At 39.8% G+C, this 26657-nt stretch overlaps 1 protein-coding gene and 1 non-coding gene across 2 annotated transcripts in view; one reads left to right on the forward strand and one right to left on the reverse strand.

Moving 5' to 3' along the window:
- BLTP3A (bridge-like lipid transfer protein family member 3A) overlaps positions 1-26657 on the reverse strand; it is a 74315-nt gene that overhangs the window by 19660 nt on the left and 27998 nt on the right. The window contains exons 2-8 of the mRNA XM_047102278.1: positions 23711-23873; positions 23571-23609; positions 22774-22865; positions 9162-9351; positions 8714-8854; positions 8113-8283; positions 7244-7436 (exon numbers count right to left, since the gene is read on the reverse strand). Coding sequence (XP_046958234.1) covers positions 7244-7436; positions 8113-8283; positions 8714-8854; positions 9162-9351; positions 22774-22865; positions 23571-23609; positions 23711-23873 — 989 coding nt within the window. The remainder of the gene's footprint in view (positions 1-7243; positions 7437-8112; positions 8284-8713; positions 8855-9161; positions 9352-22773; positions 22866-23570; positions 23610-23710; positions 23874-26657) is intronic.
- Positions 18787-18919, forward strand: LOC124529508 (small nucleolar RNA SNORA70). Its single transcript, XR_006966394.1, has one exon. It is a non-coding gene; the product is annotated as a small nucleolar RNA SNORA70 (small nucleolar RNA).

Below are 26657 nucleotides of genomic sequence, written 5' to 3' on the forward strand. Positions count from 1 at the left end.
CCAGAAAGGAAAAGACATTTCAAAACTCAGGATTCATGAATTACAGTCCTAGGTCTTCCACAGATACACTCTAAAACCCTTACCCCAAGGGTAAGATTGGTTCCCCCAAACCTAGCAATGCCAGGATTGTTCTGCCTCAGCACAATACCTGGAGAGGCATAAGCCAAACTCCCCCAAAAACAGAACCCCCATTGTTTCCTTTCACATCCTGGCTTCAGAGCTAATTAAGCAATCACGTACATACAAAGTACCTGAAGCAGGCTCCAGGCTCCAAGCTGTAATTGAACACTAAAACACTGCAGTAACAAGGACATTATAAAATATGCATAGAAGATATTGTAGGTACACTGGAATTTTTAGCATTAAGTCAAATGATGTATTATGTTTACCTTGAATTTACATTTAATTCTTACTAAATGAGTCAACTTTCCCTATTTCTACCTTATCTCTCCAACTATAAGAACTGTTAGCAAAGTAGTTAGAGTAGGAACTATTTCTCCTACATATCATATTATCTGACCTACCTTTCTATGTTCTACACTTCTATCTTATCTCTTATTAGGGTGAAGGGAAATACCATGGAATCCTCTAGGTGTAAGCTGATACACCTACAACCAGGAAGGTCATTTCCACCCAATCTAGATTTTACCACCCCAAGTTCTGGACTAATCACCATCCTACACTCGTGTTCCTGTTTCTCAACCTTTTTGTTTATTATCTCTAAGCCCATTTAGACATTTTTTCCCTAATTGCCCCTTCTCCATAAAATTTTCATACCACGGGTATACTATGTATGTTTATGTACTGTATGTGTGTTGTGTTTTTTTTAGTGTTTATTTTTGAGAGAGAGAGAGAGAGAGAGAGAGAGAGAGCGAGCGCACGGGCAGGGAAAGGGAAGAGAGAGGGAAACATAGAATCAGAAGCAGGCTCCAGGCTCTGAGCTATCAGCACAGAGCCCAACACAGGGCTCAAACTCACAAACTGTGAGATCATGACCTGAGCCAAAGTCAGACGCTTCACCCACTGAGCCACCCAGGCACCCCTATGTCTGTGCTTTATACATAAAAAGGATAAGCATAAAGTTTACTCCTTTTATTCAGTGCAGGGTTATGAAAGACTAATTCTTTTAAATTAAAATTTAAATTTAAAAACTTAAAGCTATTAATTTTTAACAACTTTATATTTCCTGGAGGTTAAGCATCTGACTTTGGTTCAGTCATGATCTCACAGTTCGTGAGTTCAAGTTCCACATCAGGCTCCCCGCTGGCAGTGCAGAGCCTGCTTGGGATTCTCTCTCTCTCTCATCTCTTCTGCCCCTTCCCAGGTTGCATGTGCTCACTCTCTCTCAGATGAATAAACTTAGAAATAAATATGGGGCGCCTGGGTGGCGCAGTCGGTTAAGCGGCCGACTTCAGCCAGGTCACGATCTCGCGGTCCGTGAGTTCGAGCCCCGCGGTCCGTGAGTTCGAGCCCCGCGTCGGGCCCTGGGCTGATGGCTCAGAGCCTGGAGCCTGTTTCCGATTCTGTGTCTCCCTCCCTCTCTGCCCCTCCCCCGTTCATGCTCTGTCTCTCTCTGTCCCAAAAATAAATAAACGTTGAAAAAAAAATTTTTTTTAAATAAAGAAAAAAAAGAAATAAATAAATAAGTAAGTAAGTAAATAAATAAATAAATAACTATATTTCCTGCAAACCCTGTAAGGAAATGTATTTCTTATATAACTCATTATGTATCAAATTATATATGCAAATTAGCAATTTACAGAAACACATAACAGCAATATAATCAAACTTTTAATTATTCAAAAGTATTTTTAGAAGATGGTGGAACAGCATGGAAGTTTTTTGTGTCTCGCATTCATGACATACAGCTAGACCAAGACTAAACCATCCTGCACACCTAGAAAACTGATTTGAGATTTAACACAACAATCTGCACAACCTGAACCACAGAATTCAGCAGCAGGTCCATCTATTCAATTTTCTTTTTTTTTTCACTTCTTTTTCTTGAATACAGAAAAAGTTGTTTTATTTTCAATTTTTATTAAAAATATTTTTCTTTAATTTTTTTACTGTATTTTGCACTTTTGTGTAAATTTTTTCAAATTCTATTTTACTTCCATCATTTTATTTTAGTCTACTTCAGTGTATTCACTTTTTCAAATTTTCAAATGGTTTCCTTTTTTTTCTCTTTTTTGTTTCTTTTCTTTTTCTTGAATACAGAAAGAGAAAAAATTCATTTTGATTTTTAATTTTTATCAAAAGTATTTTTAGCAAAACAAAGGAAAATTTAAATAAATTTCTTAAAATTAATGTCAGTGAACTTTTTTTTTTAAAGTAAGCTCAAGTAAGCTTTATGACCAACATGGAGCTTGAACTCAAAACTCTGAGATCAAGAATCATATGTTCTACCTACTGAGCCAGCCAGGCACTCCTTAGCAAATTTAACTTTTAACTTTTGCTTGATACAAGAAGATAACTTTTAGCTTAACTAGCTGCTAGGTATTCATTCAGACTGAGTCAATATTTTTTCTTTTCAGCACTTAATTCATGATTTGCTGAATAACCTGCAGAATTAAATAATAAAATATAGGGGTGTATGGGTGGCTCAGTCAGTTGATTTCGGCTCAGGTCATGCATGATCTCACAGTTCGTGGGTTTGAGTCCCGCATCAGGCTCTGTGCTGACAGCATGGTGCCTACTTGGGATTCTCTCTCTCCTTCTCTCTGTCCCTCCCTGCTTGCTCTCTATCTCTCTCTCTCCTCAAAAATAAATAAATATAAGGGGCACCTAGGTGGCTCAGTCGGTTAAGCGGCCGACTTCAGCTCAGGTCATGATCTCGCGGTCCCTGAGTTCGAGCCCGGCGTCGGGCTCTGTGCTGACAGCTCAGAGCCTGGAGCCTGTTTCGGATTCTGTGTCTCCCTCTCTCTGACCCTCCCCTGTTCATGCTCTGTCTCTCTTTGTCTCAAAAATAAATAAACGTTAAATAAATAAATAAATATTTAAAATAATAATAATTTTAAAATATAGACTTTTTTTTTTTTAATTTTTTTTTTTCAACGTTTATTTATTTTGGGGACAGAGAGAGACAGAGCATGAACGGGGGAGGGGCAGAGAGAGAGGGAGACACAGAATCGGAAACAGGCTCCAGGCTCTGAGCCATCAGCCCAGAGCCTGACGCGGGGCTCGAACTCACGGACCGCGAGATCGTGACCTGGCTGAAGTCGGACGCTTAACCGACTGCGCCACCCAGGCGCCCCTAAAATATAGACTTTTTATTTAATTCCTTTTTTAACGTTTTTTTGTTAATTTTTGAGAGAAAGAAAGAGACAGAGAGCGAGTGGGGGAGGGGCAGAAAGAGAGGGAGACACAGAATCTGAAGCAGGCTCCAGGCTCCAAGCCATCAGCACAGAGCCCCATGCAGGACTCAAACCCACGAACTGCGAGATCATGACCTGTGCTGAAGTCGGTCACTTAACCGACTAAGCCACCCAGGCGCCCCTATTTAATTCTTAAAGTTCAAACCACGAAAGCACTAAGGCTCAAACAGAAACAACACTGACAAGTCAGCCAACCGGCATGTGCGGGCCACCTCTTACCATATGACTTTGAGATTAAGCAATCAGTTGGGAGAAAGACCTCTAATCACAGCCATCTATTCACCATAGTTTTTAGCAGTGATCTTCCATATTTTGTGTATCTTCCATGAACTCAGTGTCAGTGCTCCTCATGTGATATCCAAGAAAACCCAAAGAAAGAAATTAAATACCAAGGACTAAAGTTTTGTCATGTAGGGATTAAGCTTTAGAAGGATACAAACCAGTGTTATAGCTAAAATTTTCTTTCACCCCCACACTTCACCAAGGAACCAATTTTTAGTGTCTAGAATAGGCAAAAATCAAGACAGAAAGTACATCAGTGGTTGCTTAGAGTTGCAAAATGGGAAGAGACAGCTAATGGGTACATGATTTCTTTCAGGGAGGACAAAAATGTTCTACAATTAGACTGTAGTGATGATGATTATACAACCCTATAAATATACTAAAACCCCCTAAGTTGTATATTCTAAATGGGCAAATTGTATGGTATGTGAATTAGATCTCAATAAAGCTGCTTAAAAGGAAAGAGTCAATTTTCATCTGCTGCTGGCTGATACCATCCCTGGAGGCAGAGGGTTTCATGGCAACGCTCCCTCCAATGGAGTTATTCAGACCTAAAAGAACAACAAACTACATAGACTGAGCATATTAAAATAGGGTCTAGAATTGAAATCAAAATCAAATATAATTAGCAGTCACCAACATATTTAATTATAAATACATAATCAGATATGGGACATAAATGGTAAATAGTGTCCATAAATGACTAAAGTTCTCCAATGAGCTGTGGGATGAGGAAAGCTTGGCCTTAAGAGAGATAAAGAAAGAAAGTTTTTGGCTCACAGGCCTCATCCAGACGAAAAAGAGTTAAAAAGAAGCAAGTAAGGAGTGCCTGGGTGGCTCAGTCAACTGAGCTTCCTATTTCAGCTCAGGTCATGATCTCATGGCTCATGAGTTCAAGCCCCACACTGGGCTCACTGTTGCCAGCCTGTCAGCGCAGAGCCCACTTCAGATCCTCTGTCCCCCTCTCTCTATCCCTCCCCTGCTTGTGCTCTTCCCAAAATAAAAATAAAATAAAATAAAATAAAATAAAATAAAATAAAATAAAATAAAATAAAAAGCGGTGACACTCTTTTCTCCATCAACCACTAACCTCTTCTCTGAATTTTTTTTAATGTTTATTTATTTTGAGAGAGAGAGAGAGAGAGAGACAGAGTGGAGTGGGGGAGGGGCAGAGAGAGAGGGAGACACAGAATCTGAAGCAGGCTTCAGGCTCTGAGCTGTCAGTACAGAGCCTGATGTGGGGCTCAAACCCATGAACTGTGAGATCATGGCCTGAGCTGAAGTTGGACTCTCAACCAACTGAGCCACTCAGGTGCCCTGCTTTTCTGAATTTTAAGAGATAGTGCTGCCCCACCTCAAGCCAAGGTGTCCCCAAGGACCCACCCAGTTTCCAATAATTTCACCTTTAATGCCACGGAATAGGTAAGTGTGTTACTCAAGGGCCCAACATCCCAGGCTATCATGTCCCTTAATGAGAAAAGAAGGTAGATGTAGCAAGGAGCCTCTAGAGCAGCACTGTCCAAAAGAATTTTCTGTGATGATGAATATCTTCTATGGTCTGTAGATTATACTGAGTACTTAAAATGTGGGTGGTGCAAATTAGGGGCTGATTTTTTCATTTTATTTTATTTTAATTTTAACAGACACACGTGGCTATTGACTACCATACTAGACAGAGAGTTTGAAAACAATGCTATCCAACAGAAATATAACATGAGCCATAAAAATAATTTTAAATTTTCTGGTAGCCACATGGAAAACAGTTTTTTAAAAAGGTAAATTAATTTTAACAATACATACAACTTAAACCAATATAATCAATATATTATCATCTCAACATATAACCAATATGAAAATAATTATCAAGGTATTCTATACTCTTTTATTCTACTACATCTTCAAAATCCCATGTGGAAATTACACTTGCAACCAATCTCAATTTGGATCAGCCAACAGTAGTCATATGTGGCTGCATATCAGACAGAACAATTCCAGAGAACTTTAGAATGCTTTCTGTGCCACCTAGTTCTCCCTTCCCTTTCCTCCCCAGATCCCAGGAGAAGAGTCAAATTCACAAGAACTGTTCCTTATTCCTTTACAGAGTCATACATCACACCTGGGTATGGCAGGTTGGAAGTTTTCTCCCTATCTAAAACTATCTCATACAAAAAGTTCTTAAATTCCAGCAAATATATTAATTTAGCTAAATAAATAAATAAATAAATAAATAAATAAATAAATAAATAAGGACTGCAAGGGAGGGTAGTCATTTACATCTTAGTGTGGGTTATGGGACCTTGTCACATGAAGACGACAGTGCTAAATACTCCTCATCAAGCAAAAGGGTCAAATTTTCAATAATACACTCTTAATAAAGACCTATGAAAAGATCCAAGACAAAACAAGAGGAAAAAACCCAAAGCCTTTATAGTAACACTTGGAAGAAACAACCAAACAAAACAATAATCGTTTTAGCAAAGAACTTCCAAAATAAGTGGGTGGCTAACCAGTGAGCAATTTATTTCTTGTGGTCGCAAAAGCAATCTTTATGTTGTCACTGCTCCTCTCAGCTCTCTCAGAGTGGGAGTAGACAGGGACTGAAGTCACTTCAACACCACAGAACAGCAAAGCAAGAAAGATAATGCTGCTTGGTGCCCCAGGAAGAAAAGGTAAATTCCCCCAAGGAAACTGAGTCTAGGGGTCATTAAAGAGGCAGACATTAATCTTCAGAAAGGATAGAGCAGCACAAGAAAAATCTACCATATGAGAGCATCTAAAGCCAAGAGCTGGTGCAAAGGGGAGTATAAAGGAAATACAGACAGAGTATTAAAGGAAGAGGCAGCAAAGGAATAATAATACTGAGCATGTGCCTATAATTAAGGTCTTCCAATTCAGTATATTATTTCATTTGAGCCTGACAACAACCAATGAGGTAAACGAGTAAGATATGATTCAACTCAAGTTCACAAATGATGAAACTCAAAGAGGTTAAGCAAGAGGCTAAGTGATTTCCCCAAGACTCATGAAGACAAAATGAGTCAATTCCTTTTTCATTTTGAATAAAACATATACGTGTATGTAATACCAATGGCCCTAATGAATGTAAAAGCATGACAAGAATACAACATAACCTCTCTGCTTGGGAAGAGGGCATTTACACATAAAAATTATTTAAATTGACTCAAAAATCTGAAAATTCTGGGGTTTCCTATACTTGAATTTTCTTTCCTAATAGCTTCTATCAGTGGTCAGCATTGGCCAAGGTACACTGGGGAGAAAAGAAAGTATACAATGCTTGAGCTCTACCCTTGAAGATTCTGACTTAGGGAGGTCTAGGAATAGCATGGCACCTGTATCTTATTAAGTATTGCAGGTGGTCCTGCTGCCTTAAGGCTAAAGAGTACTACCTCACACCAACAAAAACAGAGATGCCACAGAGGCTGAGGCTCAAGGAATGCCCTGATTAAGGGAAGCCAACCAAAGTACTCCATGGCATCTTGAAAAGAGCCTTCCGTCCTGAAGCTTTGTCCAGAGCTGAAGGCAGTGATGGACCACCCAGCCCAGGCTCAGGCCAAACAGGGTACCTGGCTCCCGAGACTGGCTATCGTCACAAATGTGCAGGTCCAGGCGGGAGATGAGCAGATGGTAGGAGGACTCTTTCACATCAAATTTCTCAAAGTACTGGCTGAGGCGGCTGCTGCTGCTGTTGCTGCTGCCTTGGCTGGCACCAAACGCCTGGGCCCAGGACTGCTGGGCACTGGGAGCAGGTGGAGTGATCTATATGTGACAGAGAGAAAAATAAGAAGTCCAAACCCAGGCAGGCTTCTCACAGGCTTTCTTAAGCTTTATTTCAGTCTGAAGAAAACCACATTTTAGCAAGATGACTCTTCCCTTTCATAAGTGTTCACCTGGTAGCTCACGTAGGTCTGTCTCACCTAAATAACCCAAACTGCAAAAAGCCTAATTATAATTAGTGTAGTAATTGTCAGAGTTCTGTTCTGAGTTTGAATTGCCCCCCAAGCTTTGACCCCCCCAGGACTTAGCTCACTGATGCCAAAACACCTCCTACAGGAAGTCTTTCTTAAATGACCCCCTTCAGTCTGTGTAGTTAGATGCCTCTTCTTTGTGCTCTCATGGCACAGTGTCTACCTTTATACACATCATGTTGTAATAGCTTGTTGACAGTAAGTATTTTAAGACAGTGAAAGCTCCAAGGACAAACAAGAAGTTTATTATACTCTCCCTTTCCAGTGGCCAGCACTATGTAATAAGCTAACACACTGGAGGCACCCAATGAACAGAATAAATAAATAAATCAGACACACAAACAAAACCTATGCACATCTAGAAGTAAATGAAAAATGCTCCAAATAAGCCTAATAAAGTCTAGACTCTACCTATGTTGATATGAATTAGGTCTGGCCTACCATCTCCCTAGCCCCACGCCTCTAACCTGTACAGGTTCAGGGGCCAGGCTCTTCCTCTGCTGGGCTGACTTCTCCATGGCCTCACTCAGCGACTCTGCATACTTCATCATAGCCTTGAGCTGTGAGTCAGTCAGCACCCAGAGCAGATCATCCAACAGGAACATCAGCTTGGAGGCTACCACATTGCAATCTTTGGTCTGAAGGAGCCACACAGAACATGAAGTTCAACATCTTGTATTATTCCAACTCAAAGTGACTCTTGCCCAGTTAATTTCAGAAATGGCTTTTAATCCCCAGAACATGAAAGGAAAGCAACAACCACTGTGGAGAGTCCATTTCTTACAAAGCTACTGATGTTTTCTGCAATTAACAAGAAGCAGGAAAAGTGAACTGCTAGGTGCCTAGGTCCATGTCCCTGTATATGGGTAAAAACTGTGGTTTCCAAAATACAGATGACAAGGAGGTGGAAATGTTCACAGAAATGTTCTGTGCAACACTAAATTACAGGCCTGTCCTTTTCAATTGTCATTCCTAGAGCCAGTAACATTCCAAGAGAGAATACCAACTCCCAGGATGTGTAGGAGAATAAAAGATGGAAGTTTTCATGAGGGCAGAAAATATACTCACTCTTCTTTTGAGGGCTATTTGGATCCTGCCTTGGTTGGTAATAAGCCTCAATGGAGTGGTGACTGGATCCTGATCACCATTGTCGGTAGCATCTGCCTCAATTCGAAGTGTTTGCCAAGTTATTTCCTTAAATGTTAAAACCTGGAAGGAGAGAGAGTAAACTCCCTTAATTCTGTGGATGAAATTAACCAAGAGGCAGGAAGTCCAAGGGGGAAAAGACTGGCAAAGCAGAAACCCCACCATTCTCGGTTGGGATCCCACCAATAGAATGCAGAGATCCCTAAGTGAGGAAAGGATGCAGCAGTAACACTGGACAGAAGGGCTTCTTGGGTTCACAGGAATAAGGGCAATATCTGAGGAAATCCCCAAAGCAGGAACAGTATCCTTTAAAAAGAAGTCCTATTCTGGATCTCCCCATTCTCTTCTCTTGCAATACTACGGTTGTCACCTCTCCTCGGCGGGGGTCAGTGATGCGGGTGAGGCGGAGGTCACTCTGCTGCCAGTTGGGGTTGACACTGTAGCCCTGGAGCTGCCACAATTCAAAAGAAGCGTGGAAGGCCTTGGAGTGAATCTTGATGGTGATGGAATTGACGATGATGAACATTCCCTCCACCACCTTCTCGGCAAAGCCATACTCACTACAACAAATGAGGCAGACCAATGTTCAGAATCATGTGAGAGTCTGTGCACACTCTGTGCTGGAAGACATCAGACAAGATTATTAACAGTGTCTCTCTTTGGGTGCTAGAACTGTGGATGGTTTCTTTCTTTATTTCTCTTTTCATATATATATATATATATATATATATATATATATATATATATATAAATTTGAGAGAGGCAGAGACAGTGTGAGTGGGGCGAGGGGCAGAAAGAGAGGGAAAGAGAGAATCCCAAGCAGGCTGTGTACTGTCAGTGCAGAGCCCGGCTCAGGGCTTGAACTCACGAAACTGTGAGATCATGACCTGAGCTGAAACCAAGAGTTGGACACTTAACCGACTGAGCCACCCAGGTGCCCCTATACTTATAGCTTTTAAATTTTGAAACTTTTATATGATGCAGTACTTTTTTAATGAGATTTTTTGAAGAGTGAAATAAAGGAAAAAGAGTGGACCTGGAAATAAACTCCATTCTGTTAGAAAGAATAAATGTGAAAATATTTTTATAGCCTACAAACTACATGAATTTGAATGCTGTGTGTGAGGGGAGGTGTAACTATGGAAAGAAAACACTAGGTTTCTATAAAATATTCAAAGGCCTAGCAGACTCTGCAAAGGTAGTGGAAATGGGAAGAAGTACAATCATATGAACAAGAGGTCAACAGCAATCCCAACTCTACCCTGCCAAATATAATCCAAAGAGCACAGCTAGATGTACTTCCACAGTGAAATGGCAAAGAGAGGGATGAAGGCAATCTTACAGTCCTTCTGGATGTAGAAAACACACATACTCTTGACATGTAAATGAAATCAGTTTTCATTACAAGAGATAAAAGGAAGGCTTAGAAATTATAAACTTGAAAAATATTTTTTTTCAATTTATATCACAAAGGGCTAACATCTCTAATATATAAGGGGCTTCAAGAAACTGAAAAGAAAAAGGCTGACAGGCCAATAAAAATGGGCCAGAGTATGGACATTTCACAGAGAAATAAGTGCAAATGATATTAAACATTAAACATTATAAGTAATTTTATCATCCTCAATGGGGAAAAACTGAGAGCTTTCCCCCTAAGGTCAGGGACAAGACAGGGATGTCTACTCTTACCACTGTTATTCAACATAGTATTGGAAATCTTAGCTTCTGCAGTCAGACAACACAAAGAAATAAAAGGCATCCAATTTGGCCAGGAGGAGGTCAAACTTTCACTCTTTGCAGATGACATGATACTCTATATGGAAAACCCAAAAGAGTCCACCAAAAAACTGCTAGAACTGATTCATGAATCCAGCAAAGTTGCAGGATATAAAAGCAACACACAGAAATTGGCTGCATTCCTATTCACCAACAGTGAAGCAACAGAAAGAGAAATCAAGGAATCGATCCCATTTACAATTGCACCAAAAACCATAAAATACCGGGGCGCCTGGGTGGCGCAGTCGGTTGAGCGTCCGACTTCAGCCAGGTCACGATCTCGCGCTCCGTGAGTTCGAGCCCCGCGTCGGGCTCTGGGCTGATGGCTCAGAGCCTGGAGCCTGTTTCCGATTCTGTGTCTCCCTCTCTCTCTGCCCCTCCCCCGTTCATGCTCTGTCTCTCTCTGTCCCAAAAATAAATAAATAAAAAAAAAAAAAAAAAACAAAAAAAAAAAAACCATAAAATACCTAGGAATAAATTTAACCAAAGAGGTGAAAAATCTATACACTGAAAACTATAGAAAGCTTACGAAAGAAATTGAAGAAGACACAAAAAAAATGGAAAAAGATTCCATGCTCCTGGATAGGAGGAACAAAATATTGTTAAAATGTTGATACTACCCAAAGCACTCTACATATTTAATGCAATCCCTATCGAAATACCTCCAGCATTCTTCACAGAGCTAGAACAAACAATACTAAAATTTGTATGGAAACAGAAAAGACCCTGAATAGCCAAAGCAATCTTGAAAAAAGAAAACCAAAGCAGGAGGCATCACAATCCCGGACTTCAAGCTATACTACAAAGCTGTAATCATCAAGACAGTATGGTACTGGCACAAGAACAGACACTCAGATCAATGGAACAGAATAGAGAACCCAGAAATGGACCCACAAACGTATGGCCAACTAATCTTTGACAAAGCAGGAAAGAATATCCAATGGAATAAAGACAGTCTCTTCAGCAAGTGGTGCTGAGAAAACTGGACAGCAACATGCAGAAGAATGAACCTGGAACCACTTTCTTGCACCATACACAAAAATAAACTCAAAATGAATGAAAAACCTAAATGTAAGACAGGAAGCCATCAAAATCCTCCAGGAGAAAGCAGGCAAAAACCTCTGTGATCTTGCCCGCAGCAACTTCTTACTCAACACGTCTCTGGAGGCAAGGGAAACAAAAGCAAAAATGAACTACTGGGACCTCATCAAAATAAAAAGCTTCTGCACAATGAAGGAAACAATCAGCAAAACTAAAAGGCCACTGACAGAATGGGAGAAGATATTTGCAAACAACATATCAGATAAAGGTTTAGTATCCAAAATCTATAAAGAACTTACCAAACTCAACACCCAAAAAACAAATAATCCAGTGAAGAAATGGGCAAAAGACATGAATAGACACATCTCCAAAGAAGACATCCAGATGGCCAACCGACACATGAAAAAATGCTCAACATCACTCATCATCAGGGAAATAGAAATCAAGACCACAATGAGATACACCTTATGCCTATAATAACTTCTAGGCCTTCCTTTTATCTCTTAAAATGAAAACTCGAGCAACAACAGATGTTGGTGAGGATGTGGAGAAAGAGCATCTCTTTTGCATTATTGGTGGGAATGCAAGCTGATGCAGCCACTCTGGAAAACAGTATGGAGGGCCCTCAAAAAATTAAAAATAAAAGTACCCTACAACCCATCAATTGCATACTAGGTATTTATCCAAGGGATACAGGTGTGCTGTTTCAAAGGGACATATGCACCCCAATGTTTATAGCAGCACTATCAACAATAGCCCAAAGAGCCCAAATGTCCATCAATGGATGAATGGATAAAGACGATGTGGTGTATACACACACACACACACACACAATGGAGTATTACTCAGCAATGAAAAAAGAATGAAATCTTGCCATGTGCAACTATGTGGATGGAACTGGAGGGTATTATGCTAAGTGAAATTAGTCAGAGAAAGACAAAAATCATATGACCTCACTCATATGAGGACTTTAAGACACACAACAGATGAACATAAGGCAAGGGAAACAAAAATAATATAAAAACAGGGAGGGGGCCAAAACATAAGAGACTTAAATATGGAGAACAAACAGAGGGCTACTGGAGGGGTTGTGGGAGGGGGGATGGGCTAAATGGGTAAGGGGCACTAAGGAATCTACTCTTGAAATCATTTTGCACTATATGCTAACTAATTTGGATGTGAATTTTTAAAAATAAAAAAAAACATTGAGTAATTCAACCTCATTCATAAATCAAAACTATAATGAGAGACCCTTAATTTATAACAGAGGTGAGAGTGCAGTAGGGAAAAGATGGTCTTTCAGTAACAATGCACTGTCAATTTGAAGATATCAACAGAGAAAAAATAATACTGACCCCTATCATACATCAAACAAAAAAAAATAATCAGTTTAAAGGTCAAACAATAAAAGTTTTAGAAGAAAGCAAAGAGTATCTTCAAGCCGTAGGACAGGAAAAGAGCCCTTAAAAAGACACAAAAAGGGAAAGATTGATACTGGACTACATTAGAATTAATAATTTCTGTTCAACAAAAAAACAACATTAAGGTTGATATTGTGGGGCACCTGTTGGTTGAGCGTCTGACTCTTGAGTTTGGCTCAGGCCATGATCCCAAGATCATGGGATCGTGCCCCAAACTGGGCTCTGCACTGAGCAGGGAGGCTGCTTAGGATTCTCCTCCCTCTTTCTGCCCCTCTCCCTGGCTCATGCTCTCTCTCTCTCTCTCTAAAAAAAAAAAAAAAAAAAAAAAAAAAAAGTGATAGTGATGTTCAACATCACTCATCATCAGGGAAATGCAAATCAAAAACGACAATGAGATATCACCTCACATCTGTCAGAATGGTTAGTATCAAAATAACAAGAAACAAGGAATTTTGCCAAAGATGTGGAGAAAAGGGAACCTTTGTGCACTCTCGGTGGGAATGGCAATTTGGTGCAGCCCCTGTGGAAAACAGTATGGAGGCTCCTCAAAAAAACTAAAAGTAGAAGTATCAATCTCAAGAAGCAAGAAAAGTCTCAAATACACAACCCAACCTTACACCTAAAAGAGCTAGAAAAGGAACAATAAATAAAGCCTAACATCAGCACAAGGGAAATAATAAATTATAGCAGAAATAAATGATATAGGAACAAGCAAACAACAACAACAAAACTAAACAGAACAGATCAAGAAACTAAGCGCTGGTTCTTTGAAAGAATTAAAATTGATAAACCCCTAGCTAAACTTCTCAAAAAGAAAAGAGAAAGGACACAAATAAATAAAATCACCGATGAGGGAGGAGAGATCAAAACCAACACCACAGAAATATAAACAATTATTAGAGAATATTATGACAAATTATATGCCAACAAACTGGGAAACCTGGAAGAAACGGACAAATTCCTAGAAACTCACACACTACCTGTTTTCTGAAACAGAAAGAAAGAAAATTTGAACAGGCAAAGAAACGGAATCAGTAATCAAAAATACCCCAACAAATGAAAGTCCAGGTCCAGATAGCTTCCCAGGGAATTCCTACCAAACATTTAAAGAAGAGTTAATACCTATTCTTCTCAAACCATTCCAAATAGAAATAAAAGGAAAACTTTCAAACTCATTCTATGAGGCCAGCATTACCTTGATTTCAAAACCAGACAAAGACCCCACAAAAAGGAGACTTATAGGCCAATATCCCTGCTGAACATGGATGCAAAAATTCTCAACAAGATACTAGCAAATCGAATCTAATAGTACATTAAAAAATTATTCACCACAATCAAATGGGATCTATCCCTGGGCTGCAGGGGTGGTACAATATTTGTAGATCAATTGACGTGCTATACCACATTAATAAAAGAAAGGATAAGAACCATACCATCCTCTCAATGGATGCAGAGAAAGCATTTGACAAAATACAGCATCCATTCTTGATAAAAACCCTCAACAAAGTATGAGATGGAACATACCTCAACATTGTAAAGGCCATGTACGAAAGACCCACAGCTAATATCATCCTCAACTGGGAAAAACCGAGAACTTTTCTCCTAAGGTCAGAAACATGACAGGAATGTCCACCCTCACCATAGTTATTTAACATAGTACAAGAGGTCTCAGCCTCAGCAATTAGACAACAAAAAGGAAAAAAAAAGCATCCAAATCAGCAAAGAAGAAGTAGAACTAATACATGAATTCAGCAAAGTTGCAGGATATAAAATCAACGTACAGAAACCTGGCATTTCTATACACCAATGATGAAGCAGCAGAAAAAGAAATCAAGGAATTGACCCCATTTACAATCGCACCAAAACCCATAAAATAACTAGGAATAAACCTTAAAAAAGAGTTTAAAAGATCTGTACTCTGAAAACTATAAAACATTTATGAAAGAAACTGAAGAGGACACAAAGGAATGGAAAAACATTCCATGCTCATGGATTGGAAGAACACACACTGTTAAAATGTATATACTACCCAAAGCAATATACACATTTGATGCAATCCCTATCAAAATACCTCCAGCATTTTTCACAGAGCTAGAATGAATAATCCTAAAATTTATATGGAATACCACAAAAGACCCCAAATAGCCAAAGCAATCCTAAAAAAGAAAAGCAAAGCTGGAGGGGTGCCTGGGTGGTTCAGCTGGTTAAGCATCCAACTCTTGATTTCCGCTCAGGTCATGATCTCACGGTTCGGGAGACTGAGCCCCAAGTGCGGCTCCACACTGAGAGAGTACAGAGCCTGCTTGGGATTCTCTCTCTCTCCTCTCTCTCTCTCAAAAATAAATACATGAAAAAAAAAAAAAAAGCAAAGCTGGAAGCATCACAATTCTGGATTTCAAGCTATATTATAAAGGTGTAGTCATCAAGACAGTATGGTACTGGCACAAAAACTGACATATAGATCAATGGAACAGGATAGAAAGCCCAGAAATGGATCCACAACTATATGGTCAACTCATCTTCAACAAAGCAGGAAAGAATACCCAATGGAAAAAAGGCAGTCTCTTCAACAAATGATGTTGGGAAAACTGGACAGCAACATGTAGAAAAATGAACCTGGACCACTTTCTTACACCATACACAAAAATAAATTCAAAACGGATGAAAGACCTAAATGTGAAACAGGAAACCATCAAAATCCTAGAGGAGAAAACAGGCAACAACCTCTTTGACCTCGGCTGGAACAACTTATTAAACACGTCACCAGAGGCAAGGGAAACAAAAGCAAAAATGAACTATTGGGACCTCATCAAGATAAAAAGCTTCTACACAGAGAAGGAAACAATCAGCAAAACTAAAATGCCACCTATGGAATAGGATATTTGCAAATGACATATCTGATAAGGGGTTAGTATCCAAAATCTATAAAGAACTTATCAAACCCAAATAACCTAATCAAGAAATAGGCAGAAGACATGAATAGATATTTTTCCAAAGAAGACATCCAGATGGCTAACAGACACACGGAAAGATACTCAACATCACTCATCATTGGGGAAATACAAATCAAAACCATGATGAGATATCACCTCACACCTGTCAGAATGGCTAAAATTAACACAAGAAACAACACGTGTTGGTGAGCGTGCAGGGAAAGGAGAACCCTCTTGCACTGTTGGTGGGAATGCAAACTGGTGCAGCTACTCCGGAAAAGAGTATGGAGGTTCCTCAAAAAGTTAAAAATAGAACAACCCTATGACACAGCAATCGCACTACCAGGTATTTACCTAAAAGATACAAAAATTCAGATTTGAAGAAGAACATGCACCCCGATGTTTATAGCAGCATTATCAACAATAGCCAAACTATGGTGAGAGACCAAATGTCCACTGACTGATGAATGGATAAGGAAGATGTGGTATGTATGTATGTGTGTATATATGTGGTATGTACACACACACACACACACACACACACACACACAGGAATATTAGCCATCAAGAAGAGTGAAATCTTACCATTTGCAACAACATGGATGGAGCTATAATGTATTATGCTAAGCGAAATAATCAGAGAAAGACAAATACTGTATGATTTCATTCATATGTGGAATTTAAAAAACAAAACATATGAAAATATGGGAGAGGGAAAGAAGAGAGAGGGAAACAAACTATAAGAGACTCTTTTTTTTTTTTTTTTTTTTTTGAGAGAGAGACAGAGCATGAGTGAGGGAGGGGAAGAGAGAGAGAGGGAGGCAGAATCTGAAGCAGGCTTCAGGCTCCGCACTGTCAGCATAGAGTCTGATGCTGATGCGGGACTTGAACTCACGCTGATGCAGTGCTCAAACTCACGAGCCGTGAGATCATGACTTGAGCCGAAGTCAGACACTTAACCAACTGAGCCACCCAGGTGCCCTATAAGAGACTCTTAAGGATAGAGAACAAACTGAGGGTTGATGGAGGGAGGTGGGTGGGGGATGGGCCAGATGGGCGATGGGTATTAAGGAGGGCACTTGTTATGATGAGCACTGGGTGTTGTATGTAAGTGATGAATTACTGAGTTCTACTTCTGAATCCAATGTTGTGCTAGAATATTAACTAACTAGAATTTAAATAAAAATTTGAAAAGGAAAAAATAAAAATAGAAATAGGAGTATCATACAATCTAGTAATTCTACTTCTGGATATTTACCTGAGGAAAATTAAAACATTAATTCAAGAAAATATCTGTACCCCTACGTTTATTTCAGCATTATTTACAATAGCCAAGATACAGAAGCAACCCAATTGTCCATCAATAGGTAAATGGATAAAGAATATGTGACATAAAATATATATGTATATATATACATGTATATGTATATATGCACACACAGTGAAATATTACTTAGCCATGAAAAAGAATTAAATCTTGCCATCTATGACAACATGAATGAACCTAGAAGGTATTATGCTAAGTAAAACAAGTCAAAGTAAAACAAGTCAGACAAAGAAAAATATCATGACTTCACTTACTACGTGGAATCTAAAAAACAAACAAAAGAACAAACAAAACAAACTCATAAATACAGAGAACAAGCTGGTGGTAGCCAGAGAGGAGGGGTTGGAGGAGTGGGCAAACAGGTGAGGGGATTAAGAGGTACATACCTCAAGTAATAAAATAGTCACTAGGATGAAAAATACAGCATAGGGAATATAGTCAATAACATTGTAATAATATTATGGTCAAATGTATGGTCAAATGGTAACTACATTTATCATGGTGAGCACTATATAATGTACAGAACTGTCAAATCACTATGTTGTACACCTGAAACCAATATAACATTGTATATCAACTATACTTCAATTAAAAAGGAAAAAAGGAAGAGACCAGGGATGAGCAGGTACAGAGTAAAGGCCATGTGAGGAAACGGTGACAAGTCAGGAGTCTGCAAGCCAAGGAGAGAGGCCTCAGGACCTGCTGATACCTTGATAATGGACTTAAAACCTCCAGAATTGTGAGAAAATAAATTTCAACTATTTAGGCACCCAGTCTGTGGTATTATGTTATGGCAGTCATAGCAAACCAATACAAATGGATACGGAGTTCCAGTTCTGCAAGATGAAAAAGTTATAGAGATTTGTTGTAGGATGCAAATATAGTTAACAGTACTGAACTGTACACTTAAAAATGGTTAAGATGGTGTGGCGCCTGGGTGCCTCAGTCGGTTAAGCATCCGACTCTTGACTTGAGCTCAGGTCATGATCTCGTGGTTCATGAAATCGAGTCCTACATCAGGCTCTGCGCTGGCAGCATGGAGCCTACCTGCGATTCTCTCTCTCTCTCTCTCTCTCTCTCTCTCTCTCTCTCTGCCCCTCCCCTGTTCATCTTCTCTACCTCTCTCCCTCTCTCAAAATAAATAAATAAAAATGGTTAAGGAGCACCTGGATGGCTCAGTCGGTTAAGCATCCGACTGGCTCAGGTCATGATCTCACAGTTAGTGAGTTTGAGCCCCACATTAGGCTCTGTGCTGACAGCTCAGAGCCTAGAGCCTGCTTTGGATTCTGTCTCCCACTCTCTCTGCCCCTCCCCTGGTAACATTCTTTCTCTCTCTCTCAAAAATAAACATTAAAAAAAATTTTTAATGGTTTAAGATAGTAAATTTTATATTATGTGTTTCTTACCACAATTTAAAAAACTGTTAAAAAGACATGAAATGCAGAGAAGGCAATTTACAATAATTATAATAAAGCAATGTAAAAGGGACAGCAGTATCTGCAGCCAATTAAGCCGACTATACTCTTTCCCCATGGGGCCCAGTGTGTAATGGCTGCAAACAGCAGCCTCCTCGGTAGTGTATGCAGCCTGTTGATTGTACGGGTTGCCCTAAGGGACACTGGAGATAGTTTTTTCTGGTGGACATTGAGGTCTGGCCTCATGCTTTCTCCAATCTAGGCTCCAGACAGGTATGCAGGGTGCCTTTGGAAAGCCCCAGGGCACAGTGGCCAGGGTCCACATTGGCCAAGTCATCATATCCGTCCGTACCACATTGCAGAACAAGGAGCATGTGACTGAAGCCCTACGTAGGGCCAAGTTCAAGTTCCCTGGCCGCCAGAAGGTCCACATTTCCAACAAGTGGGGCTTTACTAAGTTTAATGTGGACGAATTTGAAGACATGGTGGCTGAAAAGCGACCCATCCCAGATGGCTCTGGGGTCAAATACATCCCTAATCATGGCCCCTTGGACAAAGGGTGGGCTCTGCACTCATGAGAACCTCAGCACTGCCCTTCCCATTCATGCCCACCAATAAATCCTGCTTCCTGTCTAAAAATAAAGTGACAGCAGTAAAGTATGGTGACAAATGTTAACTAGACTTATTGTGATCATTTTGCAATATATACAAGTATCAAATCATTTTGTTGTACACCTAAAACTAATATAATATTATGTCAGTTATGCCTCAATAAAAAAAAAAAAAAAGAGAAGACTAAAAAAAGAGTCATCGTGAACCCACAGAGTAGAAGATATTTGTAATACATGTATGTAACCAAGGACTTATTTTTAGGATAAAGAACTTCTACAAATTAATAAGAAAAAGACAAAGAACCTAAGAGATAACTAGGAAAAATACTTGTATCAATATTTTATTAATCAAGATATTCAAAATTCCAACAAACCAACCATCAAGAAAATGCAAATTAAAATCATAATGTGATACAATTACACACCTATCAGATGGCTAAAATTAAAAGATAAAAAATACTAAGTGCTAGCAACTGGAACTCTTATGCACTGCTAGTAGGAAAAGTGGTACAAGCACTTTGGAAAACTGTCTAGCAGTATCTACTAAAGCAGAACACACACACGCACAGCCTATGACCCTGTGACTGACCCTATGACTACTGCTGGACATATATAAAACAGAAATGTGTCCACCAAGAGATACGTACCAGAATACTCACAGGAGTACTATGCTTTTTTCTTACATATGTTTAATTTTCATACAGAAAAATTCATTCTTTGTGGTGCCCAGCTCTAGGGTTTTCACAAATGCATACAGACCACCACAGTCATGATGGAGATAGTTCCACATGGCAACAGTACACTTAATAGCCAGAAACTACAAACAAACCAAATGTCCATTTACAACAGCACTGGACAGACTGTGGCATGTATTGGAATAATGTAAGTAATGAGGATGGATGAACTACAAATATGTGTAATGATATGGATGGCTCTCACAAACACCATGTTGAGCTGAAGAAGCTAGACACAAATGATGACATACTATACGGTTACATTTACATAACTTTAAAACTAGGGAAACTAATGTATGGTGTTACAAATCACAATGAAAGTGATCCTTGGGGTGGATATAACTAGAAAGGCCACAGGAGACTTCTAGGATTCTGGAAGTTAGTAGTCTGTTTCTTGATGTGTTAACTTTGTAAAGAATCACTCAACTATTATATACACATGATTTGTGTTCTTCAATATGGTACACTTCAATATAATTTACCAAAAAACTACACTGAAACACCATGTGTCATCTATTAGATTAGGCAAAAATCCTAAAGCCTGACAATATTCTCTATTGACAAGTCTCTGGAAAAACAAGAACTAGTACACAATGCTGATGGGAACATAAAATTATATCCTTATAGAAGGTAATTCAGCAATTACTATTAAAATTATACATACATTTTCCCTTTAACCCACGAGTCCCACTTCTAGGAATCTATCCCAAAATATGCTGGCAAAAAAGGGAGAAACACCCCAAATGTCCCTCAACTGATGAATGGATAAATAAAATGTGGTATATCTATCCATACAATAAAATATTATTTGCCCACAAGAAGGAATAAAGTAGTGATAGTGCTAAAATACATCTAAACCTTGAAAATATTATGCTAAGTGAAAGAAGCCAGCTATAAGAGACTACAGAGTAAATGATTCCATTTATAGGATGATCAGAATGATGATCAGAATAGATACAGAAAGCAGATTAATGGTCACCTAGGACTAAGGCAAGGGACAATGAGGAGTGACTGCTAATAGGTAGTATGGGGTTTGTTTGGGTGATTAAAATGTTCTAAAATTGATTGTGGTTATAGTTGTACAGCCTGGTGTAAATTCTAAAAACAATTGAACTATACACTACAAATGGATGAATTCTATGGTATGTGAATTATATTTCGATAAAATGGTTTTTAAAATATGTTGGAAGGGGCACCTGGGTGGCTCAGTCAGTTAAGCTTCCGGCTCTTGGTTTAGGCTCAGGTCATGATCTCATGGTTTGTGGGTTTGAGCCCTGCGTTGGGCTCCACACTGCCAGCATGGCGCTTGCCTGCAATTCTTTCTTCCTCTGTCTCTCTGCCCCTCCCCGGCTCACTCTCTCTCTCTCTCTCTCAAAATAAATAAATAAATAAATAAAAAATAGAGTTAAAATATGCTGGAAAAATACTAAGTGACTCATGAACAAGGTCATTTATTGCTGCACTATTTGTAACAGCAAGAAAACTAGAAATAATTCAAATATCTATCAATAGAGAACAGGCTATAGAAACTATGGTGCCTCCTGAAAATATTTTGAGTATTCTGTAGATTCAAAAATGAATGGGGGGGGGGCGCCTGGGTGGCGCAGTCGGTTAAGCGTCCGACTTCAGCCAGGTCACGATCTCGCGGTCTGGGAGTTCGAGCCCCGTGTCAGGCTCTGGGCTGATGGCTCAGAGCCTGGAGCCTGTTTCCGATTCTGTGTCTCCCTCTCTCTCTGCCCCTCCCCCGTTCATGCTCTGTCTCTCTCTGTCTTAAAAATAAATAAACGTTGGAAAAAAAAAAATTTAAAAAAAAAAAAAAAATGAATGGGGGAGGCGGGGGGTGCCTGGCTGGCTCAGATGGCAGAACATGCAACTCTTGATCTCGGGTCATGAATTCAAGCCCCACACTGGACATAAAGCCTACTTAAAAAAAAAAAAAAGGAATAAGGAACGTTGCTCTATATACTTCTATAGACTGATCTCCAGGATATGTTTTTAAAAGAAAAAACAATGTGGAAAGTGTTTATGGTATGCAGTATTTTATGTAAGAAAGGGGACAACACAAACATACATACGTATAACATATCTTGTTTTATGGTTTTAACTTTGGAACTTTAACTTTTTATTTTATATAATTAAAAAATAAATTTAAAAACAATTTAAAAATTTTAAACAAACTCATATAAAATTCCTGGAAAACAGCATAAGAGAAAACCTCGATGACCTTAGGTACAGCAATGACTTTATTTATTTTTTGGAAGAGTTCAAGTGGGGAAGGAGAAGAGAGAGGGGGACAGGGGATCAAAAGTGGGCTCTGTGCTGACAGGCTGACAGCAGCAAGCCCGATGTGGGGCTCAAACTCACAAACTGTGAGATCAATGACCTGAGCCGAAGTCAGATGCTCAACCAACTGAACCACTCAGGTGCCCCAAAAAGGTTGTTTTTTAAATGTTTATTTATTTGTTTTTGGGAGAGAGCGAGAAAGCGGGGGAGGGGCAGAGAGAGGGGGAGAAAAAAAGGGGGTGGGGAGAGTCTCTGCTATCAGCGCAGAGACCAACGGGGGGCTTGAACTCACTAACCGTGAGATCATGACTTGAGCCAAAACCAAGAGTCAGACACTCAACCAACTGAGCTATCCAGGCACCCCAAAAGCTTTTGTTTTTTAGTAAAAGTTGATATGGAACAGTTAATATATTGGAAATAATGGGGCCATTAGCAACTAACCTCTGTCCTGAAGCGAGGGCAATGGGAGACTGTCCATTGGGGGGCCGAGGCTCCTCACATGTCTTCATCTCCACCTCTACCTTATCCAGACACTGAAATAAAAGCCACGAAGAGCTAAGCATCTGCACAAAAACCCACACAGCACACGCTACGGATTACCCATCTCTATACTCTAATGCCTAGTTGAGTGCTGTGCCCACAGTGGGCACACATTAAATGTCTGTCGAATGAATGAACAAACTGAAATGCAAAGACAGGCCTCATCTTCCCTCTTCCATGTCCATTAGCAGCAGAACTCCATGACAAGTATGGGATTAGCTCATAGCAGAAAACTAAAACATAAATCCAAGTTAGAGAGATTACTATTCCTGAAGATTCCACTCTTTGAGTAAAGGCATGCATGGATCAGGGCTTTCACTGATGAAGGGCTTTCAGTTGATAATCACCCGATAGTCAACATCAACTACATTTCTCATTTTTCCTCTGTCAGGATTCCAAAGGAAATGTAAAAGTAGAACCTGGGTAGCAAATTTGTTATAAAAAACAAAAAGCAAAACAAACAACTCAGGACTCCTGGGTCTTGTGTTTCAATGCTAACATTATACCTCATAACAATACCAGAATAAGCCCAGACAGTAGTCACTCTGTCTGAGAGAGAAGCTGACAAGCCAGAAAGAGCAATCATCACTCCCAAAAAGGATAGCCTATCAGAACTCCTCCCCATCTTCTCTCAGATCTTTTAAAACCTGACCCCAGCCATCCCCATGTGATTACTTGCAATCAAGAAAAGCCATTACCAAGCATATGGGATGTGTCTTCAACTTTGTCCACTGGATCTGAAAGAAGAAAGCAAAGACTCAGGGCTGTGGGAGCTGTCCCTCAATAAAGCATGCCTGTTGGCCAAGGACAGCAACAGCACTCTGACCCCCATTCTCACCCGGATGGAGGCCCTGTTGCAGTAGACCCGAGTGATGGCTAACCAGGTGGGCAGCTCCAGCACATTCTGTAGAACCTCTTCATCTAGCTCCAGGTTCGTCAGCTGACCCTCCCCTTTCAGAGTGCTCAAATTGATTTTGTCTGGGGAAAGATTCTTGGTGAACCTGAAAAGAGTAAAAATAAGAACCTATTATTTCTATGGAAATCCACTAAATGGGCGTTATAGCCAATAACGTTTTTTAGTTTGGAGAAAAGAGAAAGTTACAGAACAAATGTTGACTAATGACCACACTGTCTCTGTGCCAAGTAAGATGTTAGGTGAGACCTATCATTCTACTCATGATTGTATCACCTTTTTACTCAAGTGATTCTGGAGAAATGGCTATAGCAGTGGCAATATAGACTTTTGATATTTCTGAATCCCCACATAAAAACAGAGCAACTAGATAGCAACACCAGAAGCCCACGGATAACACTTATAACAAAACTAGAAGACAAAGCAGCCTCATAAACCCCCACATAAAGCAAGAGGGAAAAAGCATCAATAGCCACAAGACATATGTGCTGTAAGCAGCTGTGAAAATCAACATGAAAGCAATAAGGCATCTGACAAACCAAAGAACAGAAGAACTACAAGATAACCAAGTTTTAAATGAAAAGCAACGTGGGCCAATTTGATCATAGCAGCTGAAACTAGTGGGGTGTAGTCAACTGCAAGGGGTCCCCAGTGAGGTCTAAAGGACCTGGAGCAGGCTAGCCCTATAAACTCAGGAAACTAATCAAGGTTCCTTCTTAGGACACAGCACCCATGTTGAAAAGAAACTGTTGGGAGAGGAATCCAAACTGAACAAGATAGGGAAAACAAATGAAGAAAAGAGATTGTACAAACAAAAGTGGGGGGGGGGCCTAGGTGGAGAGTAGACAGACCAGAATATCTCAGAAAGCAAATTATATTTCTAACACTACTTGAAACAGACGAGGGAGCTCTATGAAGTTAGAATGTGAGACGGGGGCACCTGGGTGGCTCAGTCGGTTAAGCGTCCAACTCTTGATTTTGGCTCAGGTTGTGGTTGGTGGGATCATGCTGCAGGTCAGGCTTTGCGGTGACAGCACAAAGCCTGCTTGGGATTCTCTCTCTCTGCCCCTCCTTCCCCACCCCCCTCTCAAAAATAAACTTCTTTTTAAAAAATGGTAAATTTAAAAAAAAAATGTGAAATGGTAATAGGCTAATTGTTGGCTTGTTAAGTATAGTCAAATGAAACCCCAGACCCTTACACATCCCTTTACTCATGTGACAAAAGAACAACCCCCTCACCTATAGTCCTGCCAAAGTAAATGAACCTAAATCTCATCATGCTACTAGGTCCAGTTGCGAATTTGCAGGAAATACAGAGGACAGAGAAAAAACGCTGAACTGCACCATAAGCGTGCAATCAGCAAAATACAGACCATAGGAAACTCTACAGGTCAAGTGGCCTGGACATAATTCACACAGGCCAGTCTTCTCATTATTCCATGCTCACTGTCTCCAGTCTGCTCACGTGTTCTTGCCACCCCTTTCCTGGAGCATCATTATCACAGTCTGCCATGCCAGGCCCAATGCAAGACTTCTCACTGAGGCTTTCCTTCCCCAACTGCTGCAACTCACATTAAACTTTTTTTTTCTACATCTCTAGAATCTGTTACACACATTTAAGTCATAATCATGGAGGGTCTTAGGATGTTCTCTAATTCTCCCATATGTAACCACCCCTGTGTAATTAGATGTGAAGCCTTGTGAGGTCAGAGGCTTAGTCTTAGCCATCTCTCCTAATCAAAATGGTTACCTGACATACGCACATACCTCTCAGCTAACTATCCTGCTGCCTAACTACTCCCAGTTCCCTTCTCATCTTTTTGGTTAGATCAATTTAAGGGCAGCTCCTCACAGCATATCCCTCTCTCCTGTATGGCAAACTGTCTAGATGAATCTCATCCCTGTAATTCTCACTGTTGCTGCCTCTCAGAGTCACTATTTTCCACCTCAATAATAAATTGTATCTTGCCCTCCATCCATAACTACACTTGGCCCTTATACATATTAGATGCTAATAACTGACTTCAGAGTTACACATCATTTACCAACTTTTATTTGTTCACATACATCCTTTCCTTTTACTAAGGTGTATTTTAGTGTTTTTGGTTTTCCTTGGACTATAACATCATGATGTGCATGAGTTTTATCTTCACAATTTTTTTTCCTACAGTGCCTAAAATGGTACTATATAAAAAGACTCTTTAACAATTTTTAAATGATAGTTAAAAATTTTTAGAAGTTTATAAACATGCAAAAAAAAAAAAGTACTATATGATAATTAGAGATTCATAGGAATCAATGGCATGACAACAAATTCAAGGAAACTGCTTACCTGTGGGACAGGGGAGGGGTCAACAGGAAGCTGCAACTATATAAATACTTATTTCTCACATTCTGTATAAATACGTATTTCTCACATTGGGAGGTGACTGTATGGGAGGTGAACGTATGGCTATATTACTCTTTATATATTTTTGTATGGCAAATATTTCATAGTAATTCTTTCTAAGATTTCTATCAATTACCTATTGTATGTACTTACTGTTTGAAGCGCTACTCCTCCATGGGTCTCTCACACTCCTACATGTCTTGCTGAGTATACCAAAAACACATGATCCTGACCACTGCTTACCCGGGCCACTTCTCAGGATTGGGTTTGCAAAGATCAGCTTTGAGGGATGAAGTAATGTGCCCCACCCTAGGACAAAGAGCAGGCTTGCTTACCACTTACTTCAGTGTTCCATTCCTATAAAATATGTGCAAGCATCCATCTGGGTCCGTTTGTGTCACTCCCATGGGACATGAGGGGATAAGGGGGGACTAATGCAAACATTTGCTTACGCTGCTTGCAGGGCTGTGAGTAATAAAGTCC

This window comes from Lynx rufus, unplaced genomic scaffold, assembly GCF_022079265.1.
Source record: "Lynx rufus isolate CCGP_SWC_20201006 ecotype Redwood Valley unplaced genomic scaffold, mLynRuf1.p SCAF_6, whole genome shotgun sequence".
Lineage (NCBI taxonomy): Eukaryota > Metazoa > Chordata > Mammalia > Carnivora > Felidae > Lynx > Lynx rufus.